The sequence below is a fragment of the Xyrauchen texanus genome, chromosome 38 (genome assembly GCF_025860055.1).
Source record: "Xyrauchen texanus isolate HMW12.3.18 chromosome 38, RBS_HiC_50CHRs, whole genome shotgun sequence".
In the NCBI taxonomy this organism is placed as follows: domain Eukaryota; kingdom Metazoa; phylum Chordata; class Actinopteri; order Cypriniformes; family Catostomidae; genus Xyrauchen; species Xyrauchen texanus.
The window spans coordinates 7,789,933-7,817,862 of NC_068313.1; the positions used below are offsets into that span (position 1 = coordinate 7,789,933).

Consider the following 27,930-nt stretch of genomic DNA (forward strand, 5'->3'; position numbering starts at 1 on the left):
CCTCTGGAACCTCCACATCTGGTCCCTGGACGGGATGCGGAAGAGCTAGCCGGCTTACCGGCGACTGTTGTGAATACAATCAACCAAGCCAGAGCCCCCTCTACCAGGCACCTTTACGCCCTAAAGTGGCGTTTGTTCGCAGATTGGTGTTCTTCCCGAACTGAAGACCCGCAGAGATGCGCGATCGGGTCAGTGCTCCTGTTCCTACAGGAGAGGCTGGACAGGAGGCTGTCCCCGTCCACCCTCAAGGTGTATGTTGCCGCCATTGCCGCCCACCAAGATCCTGTAGACGGCAAGTCTTTGGGTAAGCACGACCTGATCCTCAGGTTCCTGAGAGGCGCCAGGAGGTTGAATCCCTCCCGGCCAGGCCTAGTTCCCTCCTGGGATCTCTCGGTAGTCTTGGCAGGACTCCAGAGACCTCCCTTCGAGCCTCTTGAATCAATTGGACTCAGGGCCCTCTCTCTTAAGACGGCCCTGCTGATCGCGCTCGCCTCTATCAAGAGGGTCAGGGACATGCAAGCGTTCTCTGTCAGCAACACTTGCCTGGAGTTCGGTCCGGCAGATACGTCTGTGATCCTAAGACCGCGACCGGGCTATGTGCCCAAGGTTCCTACCACACCCTTCCGAGATCAGGTAGTGAACCTGCAAGCGCTGCCCCGGGAGGAGGCAGACCCAGCCCTTTCGTTGCTATGTCCAGTGCGCGCCCTGCACATTTACCTGGACCGCACACAGAGCACTAGACGCTCTGAGCAGCTCTTTGTCTGCTTTGGGGGATAGCAGAAAGGGAATGCCGTCTCCAAACAGAGGCTCGCCCACTGGGTTGTCGACGCCATCATACTGGCTTATCACACCCAGGCCGTGCCCCTACCCTTGCGGGTCCGAGCTCACTCAACAAGGGGTGTTGTGTCCTCATGGGCACTGGCCAAGGGCACCTCCCTAGCAGACATCTGTAGAGCCGCGGGTTGGGCAACACCCAACACCTTCGCAAGGTTTTACAACCTCCGCGTTGATTCGGTTGCGTCTCGTGTTTTGTCAGGTCCGAGCCCGTAGAACTCGGTAACACGTAGACCGACAGGCCGGGTGGATCGCTTGCCCCCAGCGCCCTTTTCCTGACGTCAAGGTAAAGTAGTGCGCCTTCTTCCCAGGGCGCCCACTCCGAGTCGGGACCCTGGTCGATTCCTCCCCAGCCCTCCGGTCCACGGTTCAGCGGAGGAACTCGCCGACCCAAGCCACTGCGGGTACCCTGATGGCTAACCTGTACTGGTATAGGTGCTCCACAGGTAAGGCCTCCTGCTCGGACTCCCCCTGTGTGTAATTCCACGGTTCTGACCCCTTACAAGCGGACCCCCGTGTCTCCCTTAAGCAGTTACAGCTGCCCCGGTCACGTGCTGTAGCAACTCCCCCCTTTCGAGGCTGGATCTACCACCGCAGCCTACTATCCACACGAGCCCTAAGACGGCCATGTGACGTGTCTATCACTTTTCCTCCCCAAGAAAAAGGGCAGGTGTGGTCTCTGCAGGGTCTGGGTAAGACCCCCTTCCCTATATGTAGGTAAGGGCCCCGGCCGTGATTGCTCTATGCGAGAAACATAGAGAGAAAAGAGGCCCAGCCAGGCTGGCCCGTTCCCATGTTGGCAAACATCGCCTTGTTCCCCTCCCAGGGTAACTAGAAGGATTCTGATGTTCTTATGGGGCATTGGGGAAGGGTACGTGCAGCCAGGTACAGACACTGGATGAAATCCCTGCCCGCCTCACGTACACGGTTCAGCGCATGGCAAGATTGGAATGGGTCCCCTAGTGTCGCTTCTCCGACACAACGTGGAGAGAGCGACAGAAAGGGAACGTTTGGTTACGTATGTAACCTCCGTTCCCCAAGGGAGGGAACCACACGTTGTGTCTTTCCTCCGCCATGTCGCTGAACTGAGCCACTGTTGTGGCCGGACCATTTCCGCTCCTCAGAAAAATCCTGAACTAACCTTCCGTATTTGCCCCGCTTAAATACCCGTGATGCGGGGCGGGTATGCAAATACTGACTGCCAACTCTCATTGGCCCTTTTCAATAGGTCAGAGGTGAATATCGGCGCTCAAGAGAGACCCCTAGTGTCGCATCTCCGACACAACGTGTCGTTCCCTCCCTCGGGGAACGGAGGTTACATACGTAACCAAACGTTAAAGGTTGTTAAAGCTTGTGATATAAAAACCAGTTGGTTTTACTGATCACTCTGTTCTTATTTGTAATAATTGCATTGCTAATAAAAAAATCTAGAAGTGCCTATTATCGTTTTAATGTATCTCTTTTTTAAGATATTTTTTAAGGAGGTCTTTTGTGCATTTTGGAAGGTTGTTAAGTCTAAGAAAAATTCTTATTCCTCACTACAACAATGGTGGGATTGTGGCAAGGTCAAAATACAGTACCTGTGCCAACAGTAGACACTTAATGTCTCCCAGGACATTTCCTGATCAGTGAAAGCAATAGAGATTGAAATTGTGGAACTACACAACATGATAGAGTCCACAGGAAATCAAGGATGGAGTGAGTGAGGCCTTAAGAAAAAAAAAAAAAACTTTTAAATGATCTGTTAGGTATTAAAGCACAGGAAGCACTGGTCTGCTCATGCTTTCAATGTGTAGTGTAGATGGGCTCCCCATCAAAGCTTTTCCTTTGGTCTAGAGAAATAGTGGTAAAAGTTGTCATATTCATTCTGTTCTCTCAGCCTGTGGACAAGAGCTCACTGAGCTAAGTAAGATCAGAAAAAGAGCTACACAGTTCTATTCTGATTTGTACAAATGTGAATATGGAGAGGTGGCTGATTTTAATAATGTTAAAGTCCAAATCCCAAAGATTGTGAATATCAAACTTGTGAGACATTTGTCCAAGTGCAAACTCCATGCAGCATTAATGAGCATGGATAATGGTAAAGTTAAGTCAAGTCATTTTTATTTGTATAGCACTTTTCACAACACATTATTTCAAAGCAGCTTTACAGAAAATCATCCATTAGCAAAAAATGAATCTATAATATCAATAAAGTCTTAGAGTGGTCATTGTGTAGTTTGATTAATTATGATTGCAAAAGTGTTAAGGTTCAGTGTTTAAAATTGATTTTTAACTGAACTGTAAGATTAATGACTAATGACTGTGAAGCCCATCCTGGATTAACTGCAGAAGTTCACATAGATGCATTGTCCTTTGTTAGTTGGCTGATGAAGGCTTTTGTTGGCAATTAGATTATAGTCTATGTATTTAATTTCAAAGAGTGTAGTCCATCATTAGACAAAGGTGATACAGGCAGAGATCAATGAGGTGCATCGCATCGCCGGCAGGACATTTCGGTGAGGTTTGGTTGGGTCCATCCTAAGTCCAAGTTTCAGGCAGTGGCATATGAAGTATTGATGTTTTCCAGTTGGAGTTGGCATCAGTTCTTCCACTGAAGTCCATCGTAAAAGACTGAAGTGATGTCTGACTAGAATCGGCTTTAGTTTGTCATCATCACTGGCAGCTGCATATTGAACCAATTGAAGTTTATTTATTGAACTTGCTGGACATCCTAGTAATGCATTACAATAATCTAGTCATGAACATATTAATTAGTTTTTTGGCATCAGCAACAGAGAGACGTGTCGTAACTTACCAATATTTCTGACGTGGAAGAATGCTCTTTTACATACATTGGAAATTACATTTTCAAAGGACAGATTGGTATCAAATATAACACCTAAGTTCTTTGATGTAAAAGACGATGTAACAATACATACACCAAGAGTCAAATTATATTTTAGTAGCTTGTTTTTAGAGGTATTTGTTCCATTCATTTGTACTTCTGTTTTTGTTGAAAATTTCTGGCCGGCCAATCTTTGATTTCATTGATAAGAATTGTGAATTTTTGTTGGATTTAGAAGAAATATAAAGTAGGGTATCGTCAGCATAACAGTGGAAACTTATTCCATGATTCCTGATTACATCCCCCAGGTGAAGCATGGAGTGCCACAGGGATCAGTTTTCTCACCTGGGAGATGTATAAGGAGAACAGCAGAGTCTCTGTCCCTGTGGCACTCCATACATAACTTTTGTTTGATTTGACAATTCCTTGTTTACACATACAAAGTGGTAGTGGTCTGATAAATAGGACCTAAACCTGCTAATGCAAATCCACTAATGCAACATAATTATGTTGAGATCTATCGTGTCAAAGGGAGCACTAAGATCTAAAAGCACTAGAAGAGAAATGCAGCCATGATCAGATGAGAAGATTAGTCATTTGTAACTCTGATATGTGCAGTCTCTGTACTGTGATGGGGAATAAATCCTGACTGAAACTGTTCATATATATAATTGCTCTGTACTGTATATATGTACATAGTTTGGAGGACTCTACCTTTTCTAGTATTTCCAACATAAATGGTAGATTTGAAATCGGTCTGTAATTAGCCTTTTTCTCCAGAATCAAGCTGATCAGGCTTCTTAATAAGTGGTTCGATAACTGCCAAGCACCTGGGATTGATGGTCTCCCAGTAGATTTGTTTTATTATTATTATTCTGGGATGTTCTGGGAGAAGACCTTTTGACAGTGCTCAATATTAGTTTGGCAGAAGGTTACCTGCCTATGTTTTTTTCCAATTTTTGAGTTTTTTTTATTTTCTTTTAAGAGTTTTATTTTTGGATCAAGGTAAACATTTTCAATTACAAAAAGAAAAATTATTTAGTGATTCAAGCTAAACTTGCTATTCATATTAGTAGAAAGAAAAAGGTTGAAGGTAAAGCAGGACATGTGGTGTGGTTTTGTTTTTATAATGGTTTAGGTAAAGAAAGAGTTTTGGTGGATTGTAGTTTTCAAAGAAATGAGCAATCTTGAGTTTTTGTTGCACAATGGTGTTGTAAAGAGTCTCTTTGCACATTAATTGATGACTTTTTAATATTTACACCTATTTTGGAATGAAGAACTGAGTATTGTTGTATTCTATTTTGTGTACACCTTCTTTGGTGTATTTAGAAAATAAAGCGGTTTAAAAATTCAAATTCTCTCTCTCTCTTGGTCTCAATCTCTCTTTTTTTTAACTTTTTTTGGTCTGGGATGGATGAATAAGGCTTGAGTGATAGTTTCAATGGAAAAGGAACAGCAGAACTATGATGATTTAACATGGACACATGTGTCTCTTTTAGTTTGATGAAGAATATTTGTCTTTGATGATTAATTTGGTCTGATGGGAAATTAATGGGGTTTGGATGACGCATTTTAACACTGAGTTGTCTGTATATATTTATTATACATGTGGAAATTAGATACTACCTATGTGTTTTATGTATTTTCCTTGCAGTGGACTGCCTGGACCCTACATGCTCAGGAAGAGGTGTTTGTGTACGTGGCGAGTGCCACTGTTTTGTTGGCTGGGGGGATCCTGGATGCGAGAGTCCACGTGCATCCTGTATGGAACAGTGCTCTGGACACGGCACCTTCTTGGCTGATACGAGCACTTGTAACTGTGACCCCAACTGGACAGGCCACGACTGCTCCACAGGTCAGTACATTGAAGAATCCGAAAGTTACAACAATATTCTTTACATTTATTATGTTATTTTATATAATATTTTATTACTTATTATATTACCTTCACATGAAAGTAGCAAGATGGCAAAAACATAACATTTATAAAAATAAAAATCTTTAAAGTTGTATTATTAATGGAATAGTTCACCCAACAAATACAATTCTGCCGTCATTTACTCATTCCCAACCCGTTTGAGTTTCTTTCTTCTGTGGAACACAAAAGGAGACATTTTGAAAAATATCCTGGTTGCTTTTTTCATGTAATTACAGTGGATGGGCAATGGAGCTTTCAATTTGTTTCACTATAGCAAAAATCAATCCATTTATTCTCTGAAACATTTCTTTCTGAATTATAATATTCGACAAAGACCTCATAACCAGTTTGATTATAACACATATCTGCGTGTGAGAGCAAACTATACAGTAAAAGATACCTTTTATTGTAAAGAAACCAGTTCATAACCTGTGCTTTAAATGTATCTCTTTGTGAGTGGTTCATCGCATATGTATGCATGTCTCTGCATGAATCGATTCATGTAAAAATCTTGTAAACCGTCTAAATGAAACTTGATGCAGCAAATCGTTGCTAATCTCCATGCCACCTGTTGCCATGGCAGCAGTGACTACAGGTGTCAGTCTGTAATTTCATGCTCCAGGTTATTTACCTTACTGTTTTCTGCTTGTGTTATTGGGAAAATTCAGCGAAAACAATTTATGTTAAGTGTTTTGGTAAACGCTTTGTTTTTGTGTCTTTAGCACATAACATAAAATGCAAGAGTTGTTTGTTCTACCAAACAGTGGTAGAACAAATGGTGGAGTGGTGGTGGCGTAGTGGACTAAAGCACATAACTGGTAATCAGAAGGTCGCTGGTTCGATCCCCAAAGCCACCACCATTGTGTCCTTGAGCAAGACCATCCAGGTTGCTCCAGGGGGATTGTCACTGTAATAAATGCACTGTAAGTCGCTTTGGATAAAAGCGTCTGCCAAATGCATAAATGTAAACAAAATTCTATGTTTTGAATTTGAAATTTTTAACGTTTTGAACATTCTATGAACACCAAAAGAAAATATTTACTGTGAACTATATTTTTTTATCAAAACAATTAAATCCTGTCTTTTATACTGGGGACAAAAATGAGTCAGATTACAGAACAATGTCTCTCTCTCTCTAATATGGGTTCATTAAAAAAAAAAGCTGAAATAAAATGGTAGTTTAAAGATGTTAGGCAGAATGTTCATCAGTGACCACTGACTTCCATTTCTTCTTTTTAACCTCAGTATGAAAGTGAATGGTGACTGATGCTAAGAAAGAAAGTCATGCCGGTTTGTAACAACATTAGGAGTAAATAATGACAGAATTTTCAACTATCCATTAAGCAGCCATTTAAAAAGTTGATTGATAAAGTTACCACTGTGCCACTTCCTTTCTTTTATCTCTACATGAAAAGACCTTTTGTTAAAATTCTGCATGGCTTCAAAACAATTTAGTCCCCTCTCCTCGACACCTCTCCCTGTCATGCCTGACCAGCCTTTTCACAGAGACCTTTCCGCATTTGAGTTGTTTCTGTCATGCTAGTTAGTCCTCCATCAGGAGGTGGGGGTGAAAAGAATGTGGGGGTTGTTCACCCCATGGTGGAGGCAGAGAGCCAGGTTCTGTTACAGCACCCTGTGGATATGGTGCTTTGAATTTCACCTAAGATTAAACCGCCTTACATTAGACTGAACTTGAGCATTGCACTTGTGCTTTTGATAATGTGAAACCTTGAAAAACCTCACAAATAAGCTATAAATTTAGTGCAGGTGTTTGAAACCAGCTGATGCACAAACTTTTTATGATTAGTCAATTTTTATTAAAAGTAGTAATAAACATTCATAAATATTAAAAAAAATATATACAGTTGAAGTCAGAACATACACTTAAGTTGAATCATTAAAACCCCTCCACAGATTTCATTCAGTTTTGGCAAGTCGTTTAAGACATCTACTTTGTGCATGACACAAGTAATTTTCCCAATAATTGTTTACAGACAGATTGTTTCACTTTTAATTGCATATATCACAATTCCAGTGGGCCAGAAGTTTACGTACACTAAGTTAACTGTGCCTTTATGCAGCTTGGAAAATTCCAGAAAATAATGTCAAGCCTTTTTGCAATTAGCTAATTTGCTTCTGATAATTGGCTAATTGGAGTCAATGGATGTATTTTTTTAGGCCTACCTACAAACTCAGTGCCTCTTTGCTTGACATCATGGGAAAATCTAAATAAATCAGCAAGTCTTGTTCATCCTTGGGAGCAATTTCCAAAAACCTGAAGGTACCATGTTCATCTGTACAAACAATAGTAAGTAAGTTTAAATACCATGAGTCCACGCAGCCATCACAACTCTCAGGAAGGAGACATATTCTATCTCCTAGAGATTAACATAGTTTGGTGCGAAAAGTTCAAATGAATCCCAGAACAACCGTAAAGGACCATGTGAAGATGCTGGAGGAAACAGGAAGATAAGTAGCTATATCTACAGTTAAACAATCCTATATCGACATAGCCTGAAAGGCTGCTCAGTAAGAAGCCACTGCTCCAAAACCACCATAAAAAAGCCAGACTAAAGTTTGCAAGTACACATGGGGGACAAAGATCTTACTTTTTTGAGAAATATCCTCTGGTCTAATGAAACAAAAATGGAACTGTTTGGCCATAATGACTATCGTTATGGTTGGAGGAAAAAGGGTGAGGCTTGCAAGCTGAAGTACAGCATCCCAACCTTGAAGCATGGGGGTGGCAGCATCATGTTGTGGGGTGCTTTGCTGTAGGAGGAACCGGTGCACTTCACAAAATAGATGGCATCAAATGGAAGGAACATTTTGTGGATATATTGATTAGCATCTCAAGATATCAGCCAGGAAGTTAAAGCTTGTCCAAAAACAATGACAATGAGTCAAGGTACTGGAGTGGCCATCACAAAGCCCTGACCTCAATCCGATAGAAAATTTGTGGGCAGAACTAAAAAAGCGTGTGCAAGCAAAGAAGGCCTGCAATCTTGACTCAGTTACACCAGTTATGTCTGGAGGAATGGGCCAAAATTCCAACAACTTATTGTGAGAAGCTTGTGAAAGGCTACCCAAATTGTTTGAACCAAGATATTAAGGTATATATATATTTTTCAATTACCTTAAAAGGTACAATTTAAAGGTAATGCTACCTAATACTAACTAAGTGTATGTAAACTTCTGACCCACTGGGAATGTGATGAAAGAAATAAAAGCTGAAATAAATCATTCTCTCTACTATTATTCTGACATTTCACATTCTTAAAATAAAGTAGTGATTCTAACTGACCTAAAACAGAGAAAGCTTTCTATGATTAATGTTAGGAATTATGAAAAATTTAGTTTAATTGTATTTGGCGAAGACGTAAGAAAACTTCTGACTTCAACTGTATATATTTTTGCTTGTTGGTAAAGCTAGTCGTACAATTTGCCAGTAGATGGTCTAGAACCTTTCCCAATTATCCAAACTTTTATCAAAAGTGTTGTCAGATATTATAGTTTAATATTCAAAAATGTAGATTTTGGGTCATTATTTAGGCCATATCAAAATATGGTGACAAACATGTCCCCTGACCTTTCAGTTATGAAAAAGATTTCATGGTTTGATCTTATATATTTTTACACATGTTTTAGAAAATATATTTTAATTTGTCAATTGCCTGAAAAAAAAAACATTGTCCCCTTCATCTGGTACATCACTTCTCTGACATTTAAAGGTAGTAATGTGTTTATTTTTTACTCATTTTGTTTTCTCAGGTCAAAGAATAGTGCAAGGCCAAACAAGTGTGCAAAAAATCCAAACAAAATAATAATTCATAATTTAAATAATTTATTAATATAGTGTCCCTTAATTTCATGTTAAAAACTTGGATTTTGGAAATAAAAATGTCAAATGTTCATAGTAAATATAATCTTCTTAAATGTGCATATAGTGATTTTCCAACCATTTGTATTCAATTATTAATTTAAATTTTAAATGTGTTTTTTTTGCATGGTTTATTTTAATATGTCATTGGCGTTAAATTGTTTATTAGACATGATAAATATTTGTATTATTTATAGAAATAATAATGATAGTATGATTTCTTGATTTTATTCAGATCAATAGTGTGTGTTTTGTGATGCTATTGACACCATCTTAGAAAATTAATCTTTTAAGAGAATTTGCCACAACTAATTAATTAAACAAGATTAAATAATTAAATAAACAACAACAATCAAGTTGTCCTTAATGAGCAAAAATAACGTTTAAGATGTTTATCCAATTCTGAAACAGAGGCCAGTTTGTTATTGATATCTATCATTGATAAGTACTCAAAAACAGTAATGCAGTACTGTTATTTTAAAACAAGGCTTTAAGAGATCACAGAACGAATGACAATTGTGCTTCAGCAAACTTTTAAAACACAACTATCTGTGACTATGAATTTCACTTTAATACTGAGCAGACAGACTGACCTATAAAATAATCCGAGGGATTTGCAGGAAATAGCCATTTAAAGCCTGGCTTCTCAAGCTAGAGAGGCAGCATGACTAAATTATGATGAACTTGCGCTCTTCATTAAGAGTCTTCATTAAGATGGAGTATCGCCTGGCCAAAGAGGACTACGGTACGCTAATGCATTTAACCTCTTAAACAAAACACACAGGAAATTAAACGTCTTAACTGTTATAGTCAACCTGCCCATTAAGAATCGCATTACTGTGCCTAAATTTAAGCAAAACATTTTTTTATGTGTTTCGTTGTACGTAGACATGTAGCGTCAGTTTTTTTGTGAAATGAACACAAGATGTGCAACGATAACAATGACATTTACTTTTCACCCTGTTCCTCACACAATGCTATCTTCCAACATCTAAATATTTTTACGAAAGCACGTGACTTTTAAAGCTATGCATTTTAAAATTTGCTTAACCAACTACATTTACAACATCGTTCAAGTGCGATCAAATTGCGCGGTACGTCAACTGATGAATGCGAAGTACCAAAGACAACGCAAGTTGACACGTCAGCACAAACTGTCCTTGACACACCACAAAATCAGAGGCGCTGCAATAGGGCATGCAAGGCAGGCAATTGCCTGGGGCCCCGCATTTTGAGGGGCCCCCGAGGGCCAATCATTTAAACAATCAGAAATGTTCATATTAATATAACACGCAGTGATGCCGCAACACCTCCGCATTCCCCTTAGTGGGCCCCCCTCTCGCGCAAGGCTGCGTATGCTTTTGCTGCTTCTGGCGCCTTTTTCAAACTGTCGCAGCGCTTACTCGCGTTTCTGTCTTTCTTTTACTGTCTGTACCCGAAAATGAATTCGTGTATTAAAAATGAAGAGGACATATCCATCTGGCAGCCAGAAGCGGAAAAAAAAACAAGATGTTGGGGAAAAGAGAAAACATGACTGCGGTAAGTGATGGAGAATGAGATGATGATGATTAACTTAATTGACTTAACATTTACGTTAAGGATGATTAATGACAAACAAATCGTTTCGTCATTCAATTCACATTTATTTTTCACAGTAGTAACGTTACATATCGTTTTAAAGCACCTTTACATAAAATACATGTAAGTTATCTCGAGTGATCTGTTATCAGAGGTGACTGTTAAGTAATGGTAGCTATTTTAAGAAATGTACAAAACAAATCACACAATCCACGTTGTTAATTTCAGTTTAGTTTCACTTAAGATTAATTACAAGTAACGTTAATATGTTACTGAAAAACTGTTTAGCTAGGGGGTTGCACTTAGCAACAGCATGTAAAATGTTAGACGGAAGTTTTTCAGCTTTAAAGCTGATTAAATCATACCTCAGGTCAACAATGAACCAAAAGAGGCTCTCAGCACTGGCACTAATTTCCATTGAACGGAACACACGAAGGTCTTTGGATATGGAGGACATAGTGACAGCATTTGCCGTAGCTAAGGCTCGTAAGCAGCGTTTTTAAGGTGACAATACATTATTAATATGAAGATTTATGTACACTCAAAAAAATTACAAGTTAATTTATGGAACCTGTTGACATAAAAAGTTAATTAAAGCCAACATATCATTTAAGTACTTTAATGTTGTAAACAATAAACAAATTATGTTCTGTTAGATGTGTTTTGACTACTTTTTGTATGTTGTATAATTATATCTCTAGGTAACAAAGATATATTTACAAAAAAATATTTTAGAAGGGCCTCATTGATTAATTTTGTCTGGGGCCCCCACTCAATGTTGGTTCGCCTCTGCACAAAATATCATGGTTTCTTTATAACAGATAGGTTTAGGTTTAAGTTTTAGGGTAGGGAGGTCTGTTTTGTTTTGTTTATTTATTTTAAACCCGATAGATCACCAACCTTAAAAACCTCATGCCTGTTTGTTGGAACTCCCTGTTAGTGCCACACAGTGGACAAAAAGCCTCTCCTTTGATGTGAAAAATAAAAAGGCTTGGAATAAATCCTCTCTCTCGCTCTGTCCCTTTTGTTTCTTCTCCATTCTTTTGGTCAGTGCTGGTAATTGAAAAAGAAAGCTTTCAGCTCTAGTATGTGGGCAGCCTGGCAGCTCCGACACGTTCTGAAATGAGCTGTTGCACACAATCAAGATCTGCATCAATTAGTTCTCCTCCTCCATTAAATGACACAAGCAGGAGTCACCCAATTTTTGTGCAACGCCCTTAGTGTCTTTGCCCAGCTGTGAAGCATTGTGGGAACGATTCACAGATGGTGTCATTCTGTCACTTGGTTGATCTGTTACCTTTATGGGAATCGCTTTGAGGAACACCTTTATGAAAAAACAATGTTTGTATAATCAAGCAAATTATTTGTGTGTGTGTGTGTGTGGTAAGAGAGAGAGGCAGAAATATTAGGCAAAATGAGGACTGTAAAGTAGCGCAAGAATGTGAGGAAATGAACAACCATGAGACTCCTTGACAACTTTAAGCAGCTCTGAATGAAATGCCATTAGGATGCCTCTAATTGATATGTTGCATGTGAAATTAAGGGCATTTACATAATTTAATAAAGGCCCAGTACTGCAATTAGCAAGAGGGAAGGATATTTTTTTCTTCAAGCTTTTAAATCTGGTAATGCCATGTTATGGTTTGTGCCTGAAAAGACTAAATTAATTTGCAACAATGACAAAATAGGGAGCTACATGAACACAATTGACTCATTAATAGCATATAGGCGACCTTCTCGCTAAGTCCTTTTTGGATTTTGTGAATTGGTTTGGCTAATTTGACAATGATACATACTCAATGTTTTACCCTCTGTGCTGGGCTCCCTTGCCTTCAATGAAGAGGGCATTTATATGTATCATGTTTATTTATTCTCTTGATGTTTTGTTGGACTTCTACATTAATGCTTTATGCTTTAATGTTTAAATTTATTGCATTCATTTGGCCTTTTATCCAAAGCAACTTGCAGTGCATTAACAGTATATATTTTCAGTTATGGGTGTAATATGATTTCAGAGTAATGAATTAATGTAATGTAAATCTTTTTAACTAAAATGCACTATAACACGTTATATTTTAAAATGGTTTAACCCTTATGTTGTGGTTCCATCATTTTGACCAGGGTGACATTTTAGGATTTTTACTAACTATTTCTAACAACAATATTCTAACAATATATATATATATATATATATATATATATATATATATATATATATATATTACTTTATCCAATTGGAATAAAATTCCTTGAATTTGTTCACATATTGTATCTGAAAACACACACAAAACATGTGGACCATTTTCTTTCTTTCTTTCTTGCTTTCTTTCTTTCTTCCTTTTGTTACATTTGTTGTGTTCCTGGTCAAAAATGACCAGCCATTGGAACTTAATTGATTAGACTACAAAATATAGAAATATTAGGTGTTCAGGAGCATCCCAATCCTTTAGATGAGCTTATATGTCGGATGTGTGTATGTACACACAAAGTGCTCGGACATACACACACACACACACACACACACACACACACACACACACACACACACACACACACACACACACACACACACACACACACACACACACACTCAGTGTGTTGAGTGCCCGTTTGTGCATTGTTTTTCCATGCACACAGATTGAGGAATATTTCAAGATCTTCACATGATGTTGTGTTTGTGCAAGTTTGAATCGGTTTTGTCAGCTGTAAGTTTCAATATGTCACTGTCTATATTATATGTACATATATTTCAGGAACTAATGAGGAAAAACATTTAAAAAAAAATCTGTTTTTGTGTGTCTGTGGGAATGTCTTATACTAAAACTCACTGCAGTTTGGCCTCTAAGTGAAACAAATTTTCTGATTGCATTCTACAAATTTAGACCTTTCCACCGATTTACAGTATAACACATGGCTCATCTCATCTTTTATATTTTTTATGATATTGTTTGAGTTTCTGTGACAACTTGAGAGTCTCTAACAAGTCATCGTAAGGGATAAAAGTGTTGTGGTGAGTGTTTGACTTACGTTTGTCAATGAACAAGGTGGAAAATTTTTGAATTTGTTTAGTAAAATAAAAATGTTTTGTTAAAAATGTTTTAGAAAGTAACTTAAAAGTAAAGTAATAAGTAATGTAATGTGCAAAGTGTTAACTGATTCTAATTTTAGAAACTTAATTGGCCGTGAATTACTTTTTTGAGAACTTTCCACAACACATTTTAATCAGCTTTTTACAGTGTTCCCTGAGAATTGGACCATTACCTTGATGTTGCATCCACTACAGGAATGTTTCTAAAATAAAGTTTTCTGACTTAAATTTGGCGGACACATCTAAGCCTTTTATCTCAGTGTCTATGCAGTAAACCTGATTTAAAATAAATTAAAATTCAATAAAATTCAATTCAATAGGAAGTCAGATATATTTTCCTTCTTTTTCTCTTGTGTTTCTGCCTACTCTCCTCTGCACAAAAAGAGGAATCCCCCACAAAAAAGATTGAGTCAAAAAAAGGAAGAGACACGATAGAAAATCTTCTCCCACAGTCCCAGAACCCCTGCTTTGTAATAGTCTTATTAGATTTGTATTGTCCGAAGGGGATTGCCCCCTTTATGAGGTTTGCGAGAATTTCTTTTCCCCGCCATTCAGACAAGGTAGTGAAGCGTGTCTGCCCCATCACTGACAATAACTCCTGGATTTGCTTTCTCTTTACCCGTCTTCTTGTCCTATCTACTCTTTTACAACACACCTCATTTCTCTGTCTCCCACAGAGCTGTGCGCAGCCGACTGTGGTGGACACGGCATCTGCGTGGCAGGCAGCTGTCGCTGTGACCAGGGCTGGATGGGCGCCGGGTGTGAACAACGGGCATGTCACCCACGCTGCAGTGAGCACGGGACCTGCAAGGATGGAAAGTGTGAATGCAGCCCGGGCTGGAATGGAGAGTATTGCACCATCGGTAAGGTGAAGGGGTGTGGGGCATTCGTATGTGGGTCAATGACAAATCAGGATGTTCAAGATTATATATAGGAGAAGTCTTCTCCTACTTTAAAACACATGTGCCAAGTTCAAAGATTAAAAATGCAGTTGGTGTCATACATTTGTTTCCTTTTTGAATACACAGTATTGTGGGTCTAAAAGGTTCATCTCTGTTTTCTTTTTACACGACATTAAAATGGAAACCTGGATGATGGCTATGCCTTGCTGACACTGGTGAACAAGTTTTTCAGATTTAAATAATTTTTTAAAACAAAATTGCTTTACTGCCTGTTGAAAGATCAGATTATGCCAAACGTTATATGACAATATTTATAATTTTTTTTTTTTTTGAAGAATTCAACTTTAACTGTCTCTAGACAGTTTCACTGTGTTTTTTTTTACATTAAAGGTGCACTCAGTCATTTTTGAATATGTCATCTTGGACTTACACTGATACCCAGGGACATGGATGCAGCCACATTCAAATACAATTGTTGTGTGCACATATATAGCAGGCATATGGAGTCGTGTGGGCTGGGAATCGAACCGCCAACCCTGCAATTAGTGGCCAACTACCACCTGAGCCACAGCCGCCCATGATTTTTAGTTACTGATGCCATTTTAGGAGTTTCCAATAACAGTGTGGTTATTGAGATTCGAGTATGTAAATTTGAGTAAGCGAGTAGTATTCAGCTGGTCATGTGATCCTAAAATGTTAGCTCACATGAGGGGACCCTAATATAAATAAATCAGCTTTTAATAGGTTACGGATAAGACTTTAGCCTTCATCTCATGTGAATGTTCATGATTTGATACATATATTTCAAAATTACAATTAATAAATTTTTTGTGCAAAACATTTTTAATGAGTGCACCTTTAATGGGATTGTTTACCCAGAAATTATAATTTAATCACCCTCATGTCGTTCCAAACTTTTTGTATTTTTTTAATACAATGACAATTTAGTGACTCACTGAAAAGGACCCAAAAGTATTGTAAAAAGTAGTCCATGCAACAGTCATTTTTTGGTGAACATTTTGACTCCCATTGCTTGTTCATGAGCGCTGTGAGAGAAGACCGTTCACAGTGGCACACGTTTATATCCAGCCTAATTTCATTATTATAGGCAGCTATTTGTACATAAAATGTAACTGTACATTTTTGTACATTTGTATAGACACTGAAACATACAGTACGGACATTTTGACAGCGTCTAAAACATTTTAACCTATTTACAGCTTTAGCAACATAAAATATTTACAAATACATCATAAATGCATTTGAATCCACAAATCCATGTTATTAATATTTGTAATTATTTATTAGATATGTCTACTAAATACATCTGTTTGTAATTTGAGTCTGGAGATTCTCCGTTGACCTCTCTCATCAGCAGGGCGTTTCCATCTGCAGAACTGAGTCTTACTGTTTTTTGTTTTTGGCACCATTCTGAGTAAATTCTAGAGACTGATGTGAATCCCAGGAGATCAGTAGTTACAGAAATACTCAAACCAGCCCGTCAGGCACCAACAATCATGCTACGGTCAAAATCAAGATAAAATATTTTTCCCCATTCTGATGGTTGATGTGAATATTTGCTCAAGCTCCTGACCCAGTTCTGCATGATACTTATATGCACTGGACTTCTGCCAGACGATAGGCTGATTAGGTTGTTGCACTAATAAGAAGGTGTACAGGTGTTCCTAATAAAGTGCTTAGTGAATATATACTGTTCAGTATACAATATATAAATATATTTATATATCAGACGCTAATCCTATCCCAACCCCTAACCATTTCTTAACCATACAAAACTAAACTGGCAGATACATTTAATCACAATAAGTTATATAGGACAATTGCTAAATTCAGTATAAATATAGTCTAAACAACAATGTGCCGCATTCGATGTGCTCCCTGATGACATACACCATCTTTGTATGAGGTAGAGAGTGGAATTTAAATAATTAATTGCTGTAAATCTTCTCCTGATGCACTTTGTTAAAGCACTCTCACATCTCATTCAAACGAAAACATCATGAAATATGGCATGTCTCAGTCGATCAAAAGACACGTGAGAGCCAAGCATTTGACATCACTGCCATAAAATCTGTGTCGTACTTGTAATTCTACTTGAGGAAGCAATTTTTTACTTTTGAAATCAGTGTGGCATTTCACTGTTAAGTCTGTTACGGTGCTACGGCAGATGGAGATTTATTTTATTATAATTTTTTTTATCCCCTTATTCCCAATTTGGAATGCCCAATTCCCACTACTTAATAGGTCCTCATGGTGGCGCAGTTACTCCTCTCAATCCAGGTGGCGGAGGAAAAGTATCAGTTGCCTCCTCTTCTGAGACAATCAATCCGCACATCTTATCACATTGCTCGCTGTGCATGACACTGCGGAGACTCACAGCATGTGGAGGCTCATGCTACTCTCCGCAATACACGCACAACTTTCCACACGCCCCCTTGAGAGTGAGAGCCTCTAATCGCAACCACAAGAATGTTACCCCATGTGATTCTACCCTCCCTAGCAACTGGGCCAATTTGGTTGCTTAGGAGACTACCTAACAACCTGCCTGGAGTCACTCAGCACACCCTGGATTCGAACTCGTGACTCCAGGGGTGGGAGTCAGCGTCAATACTCGCTGAGCTACTCAGGCCCCCTGCGGATGGAGATTTTTGAGTAAAAGGCTTGTACCTGGATCTGTTCATAATCTTTTAAGCCGCAGCGTACTCAAACTCTTTTTGCATCCCATGGCGAACAAAATAAAAATGACATTTTTAATGAATTATTAAATGATTATAGCGGTTTTTTTTATTTATTATTACTATTTTTTTTGTCTTTGTTAAAGTGATACAATCGTTTGAACACGTTGTATAGGGCAGCAGAAATCACACTGAACTGAATGACACCATTATAATGTCATATTCAATTGAGGTCAATTAAATAAATGTAATGGAACTTAACATTTAACCAATGTCATTAATTCAGTATTCAAGGATTCAGTGAGTATGCACAAACATTTGAATATATCTAAAAGTGTTAATACATAAATTAATGTGTATAGATGCTGTCAAAACATAAATATTGTACGTTTCACTGACTAAGCGAATGCAAGAAAATATACATTTGCTAAAACAACACTTTATGTAAGCATACAAACAGTTACATGAGATCACGTTATGGAGATCTTTTGTGACATTTTTTAATCACAAAAAAATGCAAGTTATCATGTAAATGAACACCAACTGATATCAAGATTTGGGAATTTTTATTAAAATGTTCTTTTTGTATTAGCATGGGTTTTAAATTACTTGAAGGTAAGTAAATGATAAAATAAGTTCATTTTTAGGCAAGATATGCCTAACAAAAAAAAAATACAAAAAGTTGAAAATTGCAAACATAGTAGAATAAGAGTATTAATTTTCAATGAATTACATTTTTAAAATGTATTGCTTGGATAACAATAGTTCCGGACAAAACAATATATAAAATACAATGAGCGTCACGTCATTGACCCATGTATGTGCGTGTGAAATGTCGGGTGAGGGTGGGGTCATGATGGGGGAAAGGAATGGGCGAGGAGGTGTGAGAGAAGCATGCGTAATTGAATGTGTGCAACTCTGCATAGCATGAACAGGTTTGCTCAAGGATATGATGCTTGCCTTCATGCATTTTAATGTGGGAATGTGCTAAGATGTCTTTTCATTTCTGCTCATCGCTTCCCTCTCATTCCCTTCTTTCTTATCATCTCGCTCTCTCTCTCTCGTTTATTTCCATTTGTTCATTTTGAGCACAAACATTTGCATTGTCACAAACAGAGCAGTCACTGGAAAGACATTCTTTATGGCTGGGAATTGAAATGCACTTTTTTTACATTTCTCACAGGAAAGACATATGTAATGCACATGAGCATTGTACTCATAGTATGTACAAATCAAAATATTCAACCAAATAATAATGAATGAAAGTTCATTTTTATTTGTAAATGTATTTATTCATTAATCTATTTATTTTTTGCCATATATATTTCGATTTTTATAAAAGATGATTCACAATGGAAATAGTCCAATATAGCAATCAGACTGGTCTCATGAAAATTATTTAACTTTGGCGACATTTTTGCAAAATATTACGTGGCTCCTTACACGTACTGCGTCACGTCAGAGGTAAAATGTCCACCAAATAGCCTTAAAAGCAAGTTAGATGTTCTTCCAAAAAGATGAGTTTTTAAGGTTAATGCGCTATGGAATTTTAAAGGAATGTTCTGGGCTCAATCAATAGCATTTGTGGCTTAATTTTGTTGACCACAAACATTTGTTTCGATTCGTCCCTCCTTTTCTTTAAAAAAAGCAAAAATCCATGTTACAGTGAGGCACTTTTAATTTTTTAAAGGTTTTAAGGCCGAAATGTGAAGCTTATAATTTTATAAAAGCACTTACATTAATTCCTTTGTTTAAACTCATGTAACTATTGAGCTCAAGTTTTTTTTAAATGTCATTTTTTTTAGTCATTTTAGGCTTTTAGAGTTTGTTGTAAAATTCACTATAACTTGACACAGAAAAGGTTAGTAATTGATTTTATCACACTAAAATCATGTTTACATTCAAAGTGTTTGTCTTAGGTCTATACTTTTGAAACAGTATTTTAACTTTCAAAAATAGGCCTCATCTACTTCCATTGTAAGTGCCTTACAGCAACCAGATTTTGCTTTTTTTCAAGAAAAGGATGGTAAAGTCCTAATAAATTTTTGGGGTTTTCAGTAGTATGCCACAAATGTTGTTAATTAAGCTTAACTTGTATTGAATCCGGAATATTCCTTTTAAATCTACAAAACCTACATCTTTTCCCTAAACCTAACCTAACCGATAGTATTATGCAAAGAGATCAAAAAACACATATACAGCAGCAACATCTACAAAAACAACCATGTTATTTTATGGTGCTTCTATCACAATTGGGCTAAAGTCGCATGCTCTTCACGACTCATACCCCGTTCCTTTGCATCGCAAGTGCAATGATCTCTCAGTTGAGCTACCGTGAAATGAATTGCACCTAAATAAGCTTGTACATGTATATGTAATCCAAAATTCAAAATGTATCGCCTTACAAGTCGTGTGCAATAGTAAGGGTGTTTAAATGTCATAAGGAAAAGAACTGATAATCTGCCATTTTACATGTGATTTGTTTGAAAGAGAATACAAATAATTGTTGCTGTAGCACCTCTAGTGTTCATTTCACCTGAACAAATGCCTCTATACAAACAAATGAGCCATGTAAAAATAATGTTGCAAAAATGTAGGCACAGTAACGTGATTCTATGAGACCAATTTGCATGAAAAACATTTAAGCTTGGGCTCAATTTCCCTTGCACTACGGTAGCCATACAGTTTAACCAAAAGACCATTTAAAACAGTACCAAACTGCCATAGTTTAATTGAAGTAACACTAGCAGTTTTAACTATGCTACTAAGGTTATCATAATTTAAATGGTACATTTATGGTCAAATGAGTGTAGGATGCTCAAATAATGCTCAATAATTTCTGCTCTTAGCAATAGAGTCATTGTAGATTTTACTGTTGGTTTATGTTTTCCCCGCACAATGACGCGCATCCCAAGTTAATGGAGAGGCAAACTGTCCTGCAGTTGAACCAGGTTTAATAGGTTTTGTGAGGGGCAGAAATTAAGCATTGGAGTACCAGTAGGTTTAATTCCCTCACTACCAGAGAAGAAACAGGCTCAACACAAGATTTGCTTTGCATTGAAGTGCTGAAAACTTTGAATGTGTCGACATTATCAAGGCCCTAATTAAAGCTTAATACTGCTTATTTAACATTTCGGAAACAAGCAGCTCAGTCTACCCTAGTTTGGAACCATAACCTTTATAATTTGACCTTGGCCTTAATCTCACCACTTACTGTAATCTAATCCTAAACCTCTGACTTGACTGCTTGCTTTATTTTACAAATATTTAAAGGAATACATTTGATTGTGCTGTTTCAAATACCTAAATCTAACCTACCTCTGACATCAAAAGACAATAATTGGGTGATAAGAATGTTGTTCAAGACCCTAATCCTAACTCTGACTCTGACACTAACCCAATACCTGAACCTAGAATCTGATTGGTTGATTGAAATGCTGTTCCAGAACCAATTTGAATGTTGATCCAGGAACATGTTCTTCTTCAGAAAATTCTGTTAATCTTTTTGTTAACAATTAGAAAAGACAATCAACAGTCCTGTTCCAGGAGACTCTACATTCTATTCATTCTCAGTTTCACCCTCTCTATCCTTGTGTAAAACACCAGCAACATCGCTGCTCTGTTGAAAGACCTTACGCAGTCCTCTTGTACTGTATTGTTTTCCAGCAGTAACTTTTGATGTAGCCTCTGTGTTTATCAGTCAGCTGCCCTAAAAAAAGAAAAGACTCTACAGTGGCTAATGGCTCTTCACAAACTCCAGAGGAGAACAAAGCGAAGAATACTGGTTCTATTTTTATGCAATGAACTTTCCTGTTCCAGAAACGTATGATTCAGAGTGTGCTGTTAGTTTTTACTAGGGCCGAGAGCACTATCTGTGTCTGCAATATTTTCTTGATGCATTATTGATGTCCTTCATACATGCACTACTCACTGTATCCCAACCGCTGGGACCAAACATTCTCATAAAGCGTGAAAAGTTAAAGGTGGTAAGTATGGAGGTTTATACGGTGATGTACAGAATTTTTGACAGGTGATGTTTGGATTGGATCATGGCCTTTCCATCGCCCACAGTCTAACATATTATACACAGATGAAACATATAACTAATATCGAATTACTTATGCAATTTTTTTATTGCATGTTTTAAAATAAATTATACTGGTAACACTTTACAAAAACTATATTTATGTGTAATGCATTATATAAAGCCATAAAGCCTTATAATACACTATTTGTGTCTTTTCATAAGAGACCACTACAGTTAAATACAGCACAGACTGCAGTGCATTGTAATACGTACCAATCCATGTTTTTTCACAGTACTTTTAATAAGTTTTACAATGTAGAGCAGCCATGCGTGCCTTATTGCTTTTGTTAAACATTTAATACATAATTAAAATATTAAAGATGCTAACTTCTATTAAAATGTTATTTTCTTAAGCGAATAAAGGGGAGTTGCTATGCAACTCTGGGTGATTTGGTGAACAGGTATTATATTTGTTGTCATTGCTGTTTCTATGTTTTATATGATTTTAATTCTATAAAAGAAATGTAGTTATAAGTTATAACCTATCATGCTGATCATTCGTTGTAATACATTATATTATATTACATTATATGCTAATTATTATTTGTAGAATTATTTGCCAAAAATATAATGGCTTACAATGGCTTTTATAAGGCAATATGAATTGCTGGGTTTCCATCCAAAAGGTTTCGAAAATAAACTTAAGAAAATACTAATTGTTCCGCATCTCCATCCAGCTGAATGACCTCTGAATGACCACCTTTGTGGAAAGTTTTTGGAACAAGTATCTCATTTATTAAATGCATCCACGAGACACCGCAGAATAAGTGTAATATCTGATATAATGTGGGCTGAAATAGCTGTGATGCCCACACGCCCGCTCTCAAAACTGATCTGGCGGATTGTGAGGACCCACTTTATCAAACAGCTGTGGGTTAAACACTTCCAAATGACAGTCACTATGTTCAAAGAATTTTGTGCCAAGGTCGGACCTTTCAGTGGTCTAGTCACATCAAGCTATTGCACACTCATAACACATACACGAATGGTCAAAACACGCCATAGTTTTTTTGAATAAACTGTTTCTATCACCTTAATGCGCATTTTAACTAACAGAAAATCCACCTCCTCCTAGCACATTACATTTTAAGAAAATTTAGAACGTTTATTCGCATATCAAGTGTTTCCATTCAGGATTTATTATACGCAATTTCGAAATGCACATAAAAATATTTGGATTGAACCCCACCTATTTACTTTATGTATTAAGAAAACCTTCTTTATAATGCATTATACATACATAGAAAATGTTGCCGGAAAAACTACTCCTGTAGTACATAAGGTGATAAACAGAGACTTCTCTCTACATCTACTTCTTTTCATCTCGTTCTCTTGTTCCCCTGTCACATAATACCTTTAACTCTCTTCCATCCTGTGATGTGATATGTTGCTTGTATTGCATGATGTTGTCCTTGCTATTGCTTGTACAGTCACTCTGTTTTTCAGTAAATGTAGAAGGCTCAAACAACCAGTCCATGCTTCTTGCTGTCTGTGTCTTGTCATGGAAGCAGCACTGTTCAATACCTCCCTTATATGTCCTTGTCTTTTATCTCCCCCTAAAGCTCAATATCTGGATAAGGTAGTGAAAGGTATGGCACTCCTTCTTCCCTATCTTTTCTTCCTCTGTCACAGTCTGTCTTCCATGTTCTTCCCATCAGCCCATCCCAGAGCAAAATTGTATTGCTCAGAGGTTGCTCTTTCGCAGCGAGACTTAGTGGAGATCTCAGTTATGTTTTATTGAAGTATTAACTCTGTTTCAAAAATTGTGTATCACTTCTGAGAAATACAAATAGACACATTAGTCATTTGTGACATACAGTAAGACTACTGTGATGGCATGGCTTAGATATTTTGGGTTTGGGGGGAATTGATGAAAAGTGTTTGAGTTCCAACCTGATCTCATGACAAGTCGTAATAATACCTTGTGCATATGCCTCATACAAAAACATATGACATTTACTCCCATACAGTACAGAGAAACAAATGAACCAATGAGCATTTTATTAGATTTTAACAAGTTATTAGGATTTTTCTTATGTAATCCCTAACCCAAACTGAAACCTAACAATAAAGTCTTACCCCCTCACCAAACATTAACCTAACCATGATTTTAATATGATTTTGTTTTATTGTACCACATACAAAAATAAAACATTGGGGTTTCAAAAGAGACAAGGGATGCATATTCTAGATTATTGATATTAATTATTGATTATTGACCAAATGTGTTCACTGATGTTTCCATTCTTAAAATAAAGTGTTTAAGGATACCCTAAATTTGATGCCTATTTTGTATCGATTTGAAATTCTGTTTGTTGATTGGTGGGTACAAAGATCATTCCTTTTCATACAAGAAAAGTTGTGTACAAATTATTACGAGTTGTCATAAGACTGTGTGGTTGCTGTCATATTGAAATCTCTCACTTTTGAATGCAGACTTTGGTATTTAGCAAATTTGAGCACAATTAAAAAATATTTTTTTTTCCTCCCTAAGGGATCCTTCAAAAAGTGCATCCTTAGAGCAGCACTCATATTTTCATACATCCCATGCTTTGCACCTTGTCGGCATAGTCTTTGTTAAATCACACCACAGTTACACCACATCCAATACGCAAATCTGTCAACCCCCACTAAATACCTTCACAACCATAGAGTGGGTGGCACAAGAACCAGGGCGCCTCCTTAAGTACCGTTATCCTACCGTGAAACTCACAAGGGGTGCGAAGGGCCCCTGGATCGTGGGGCCGTTGTGCTGGCGACTGGTCACAGACCTTGCCAACGAGTGGCATGGGTAATGGATTCTCAGTCTAGCTGTGTAGCAGAGCGGAGGGTGTTCTGGAGAAGGGGCGGAGGTTTGGAGAGGTGCTGAAGCGGCATCCTTTCTAATTAAAGCATGCCATGCACCGGTGACGCCGGGGCCCCGAGCCACCCACACCCCTACCTGCTCATTTTCTTTCTTTGACTTTCTCTTTTTTATCTCAGGTTCCCCGCTGTGTGAGTGCACCCCTTCCTTCCCTGCTTTTTTCCTTGTACAAAGCGGCTGCATGGCTAGCGTGAGCTGTGAGGTCATGTGAGGCCATTTGTGGCCCTCCGGTGCGGTTTCAGCCAGATGTATGGGTATGCACCGCAGGGGCCTCTCTCTGAAAGGGCTGCCAATTAAGCTGAACTGCTGCCAGCAGAGCACATACTTTTATTTAATAAGCATTCAGAACAGACCTTACAAATGTCTTGCTACTTCAGACAGCTACAGTGCAGCTGATTGTCTGTTTGGGTATTTCAGGACTAACCAGCAGTCAACTGGTCAAGCTTACCCTTTGCTTTTCAGCAACATATATAACTGCCACAGTCTGCCTTATATCACAAAATGGTTGTCCTTACATCAATGTAAGGTCAGCTGGATACTGAGATATGGTGTGCAGCATTTTGTTTTGTGGTAAGATCTTAGTCTTAATTTATTTGGATGATTTGAATGGATGCAAAAGGGGAGAGAGGACAGGAAAAAATGGGAAGAAGAGGAGGAAATGGGATCATGAATCTGCATTCGAAAGCATTGTCCCAAATGCAGTCCTCATAAGTTCATGCTTTGATGATATAAAGCTACAGGGCATCAGTGCTGCACTCAAGTCCAGTGCCAAGTGCCACTTTGTCCTCCACATGACAAGCATTGCAAAAAGCACCATGGGGGACTTTTTTGAGTTTGCCAAGCAAGAAATTGTCCTGAAAGTCCTGCCAATTGCTTTAATACATTAATTCATTGTGAATTTAAATTAGTTCAGGAGGTCTGGATGCTGGAGAACAAAGGTAAATATTTATGAATATGAGAAATTCAGTTTCTCTTAATAAAGTTGGACAGGTTGTAAATATCATTAGTGAGGTAAAAACATGTCTTTGGTGGATGTCGGACCTGTCATTGAAAAGATAAACTTTGCAGACTAGGCAAATTTCCAAGTAATCACTTGTGGATTTTTTTTTTTTTTACTTTTGAGCACTGCGTTATACTTGATGGAAGCACAAATTGGTGCTGGGGGCAAAGTTGTTTTGTGTGTCTTTTGTGAATTGCCTATCATTTTGCATTAACTATTGGGTATTAGTTTGACGTGAATTCCCCACCAGCGCAGGCTCGGCAAACTGGACACTTATGGGCACCATTCTGAATCAGTAAATTCCATGTGGGACACCCTACCACGAGACTGCAAGTCCACATCAAGTGCATGATCTTACATAATCTACAAGAGGACCAGAGTTTCAAGACAATACTATAGCTCTAACTCACAGTTCAGTCTTATCTAAAGAAGAATTTGCTGATCTAAGCCATTTTAAAATTACAAAAGCCATTTTTTTAATGGCTTGTTGATGGCTTCAACTTGTAGATAAAGACTAGCTTAAGTCCTATTTGTTTCTTCTCTTGTCAGATGGTGCTAAATGTGCTACATATATCAGCTGTGGCAGCCCAGCCACTTTGGAACATTAAGCAAAGCGTCATGATGTGAAAAGCCTGGATAAAAACACCCCATGCCATTCTGCGCTGAGCCACCTTTAGAAATAATCATGGCTGTTAGAAGCATCTCGAATTTCCTTCTTATCAGACATCACCACCTTTCTTTCTGTATAAAAACCTCCCACTCTCTCTTTCAATCTCTCTCTTTCTCTCTCCCTTCTTTCAGCTTTTACGATGTTCGAGCAGTGGCTCTGCTGACTGTCGCCAACAAAATAGGTCAGCTCAGATATCTTGGAGAGTGATGTTCTTGCCTTGTGAAAAGCATTTCAGGATTTTACATCCGACGGCACAGGATTTCTTGCCTTTCGTCCCTGTTTTCATCTCAGGAAATAGAATTGGACAGTTAGCTGATAAGTGGCAGGGAGGGGAGGAAGAAACAGGACAATGACAGACATTTTATGCTGTCATATCGAGCAGACCCCCACCCCCTTCCCCGGTACCGTGTTTGTACGACTATCTGCAACCTGTGCTATCTACATCCTGTCAGCGTTAACCTCCCCACTCAAATCGCACCCCTACGAAATCGTGTCCTCAAATATGTCATAACATTGACATTATAGGAAGAAAACAGAATATGGCCTTTGCATTGTGCTTTGAGCCTTGAACCTTGAAAATGTTGAGTACACATTTAATTGGCTGTTTTGACAGAACATGTTCTTGCATTAAACAAAAACATGCATGAGATGCGAAAAAACAATGAGAACAACCACAATGTCAGAATCAGTATCAGAATTATCTTTATTGCCAAGTGTGCTCACGCACACAAGGAATTGATTTGGTGATAGGAGAAACAAGTGCACACAGAACATTACAGTGAGACACAGAATATAAAATATACAAGAAAACAAAAATAGGACATATAACATAGAATGGTGTATGTACACCTGCAAGTGGTAATGTATGTGCAAGGTAGGGGTATGTACATTTATTAAATAAAATAAGTGAATATACATATGTTCATGTGATATGTATTTACATTATTGCACTATGGGGGAGTCTTGAGCCAGTTTAATTGAGGAAAATGGCCTGAGGGTAAAAACTGTTCTTGTGCTTGAATATCCTGGTGCTCAGAGCTCTGTAGTGCCGGCCAGAGGGCAACAGTTCAAAGAGGGAGTGGACAAAGAGTGTGTGGGTTCCAGAGTGATTCTACCTATACGTGTCTTCACTCTGGAGATGAACAGGTCTTGGAGGGTGGGCAGGGGGCACGTCAAAGACGTGAGTAAAATGTGTTTTGTGTGAACGGTCCCTAAGACTTATGTACTCTATATAGAGCTAAGGGTTTTTGTGGTATTACCTAAGAAATATTGAGATTTTCTGAATTGCAAGTGAGAAAAACTTTGAAAGAAATCACAAACACGAAAATCAAATATTTCTCAAGAATTACATTATTCCTCATTGTCTTGCCTCTCTCTCTCTCTCTCTCTCTCTCTCTCTCTCTCTCTCTCGCTCTCTCTCTCTCTCTCTCTCTCTCTCTCTCTCTCTTTAGAGCTGAGCTGAGTTCTGCATCTATTGTAAAACACTAATGAGAATTGATTGATCTGGTAGAACTCTGCAGTATGAGTTTACCTCTATGGGATATAAGGGCTTAAAAAGGTGTATCAGTTAATCACTTAAAGTTATCA

The 27,930-nt window shown here is 38.1% G+C and overlaps 1 protein-coding gene across 5 annotated transcripts in view; it reads left to right on the forward strand.

Moving 5' to 3' along the window:
- LOC127632056 (teneurin-4) overlaps positions 1-27,930 on the forward strand; it is a 292,730-nt gene that overhangs the window by 120,484 nt on the left and 144,316 nt on the right. For 4 of the 5 annotated variants that reach the window (XM_052110531.1, XM_052110527.1, XM_052110528.1 and 1 more), the window contains 3 exons: positions 5,316-5,516; positions 14,803-14,988; positions 23,373-23,399. In XM_052110531.1, coding sequence (XP_051966491.1) covers positions 5,316-5,516; positions 14,803-14,988; positions 23,373-23,399 — 414 coding nt within the window. The remainder of the gene's footprint in view (positions 1-5,315; positions 5,517-14,802; positions 14,989-23,372; positions 23,400-27,930) is intronic. The other variant, XM_052110529.1, reaches the window with a different exon arrangement.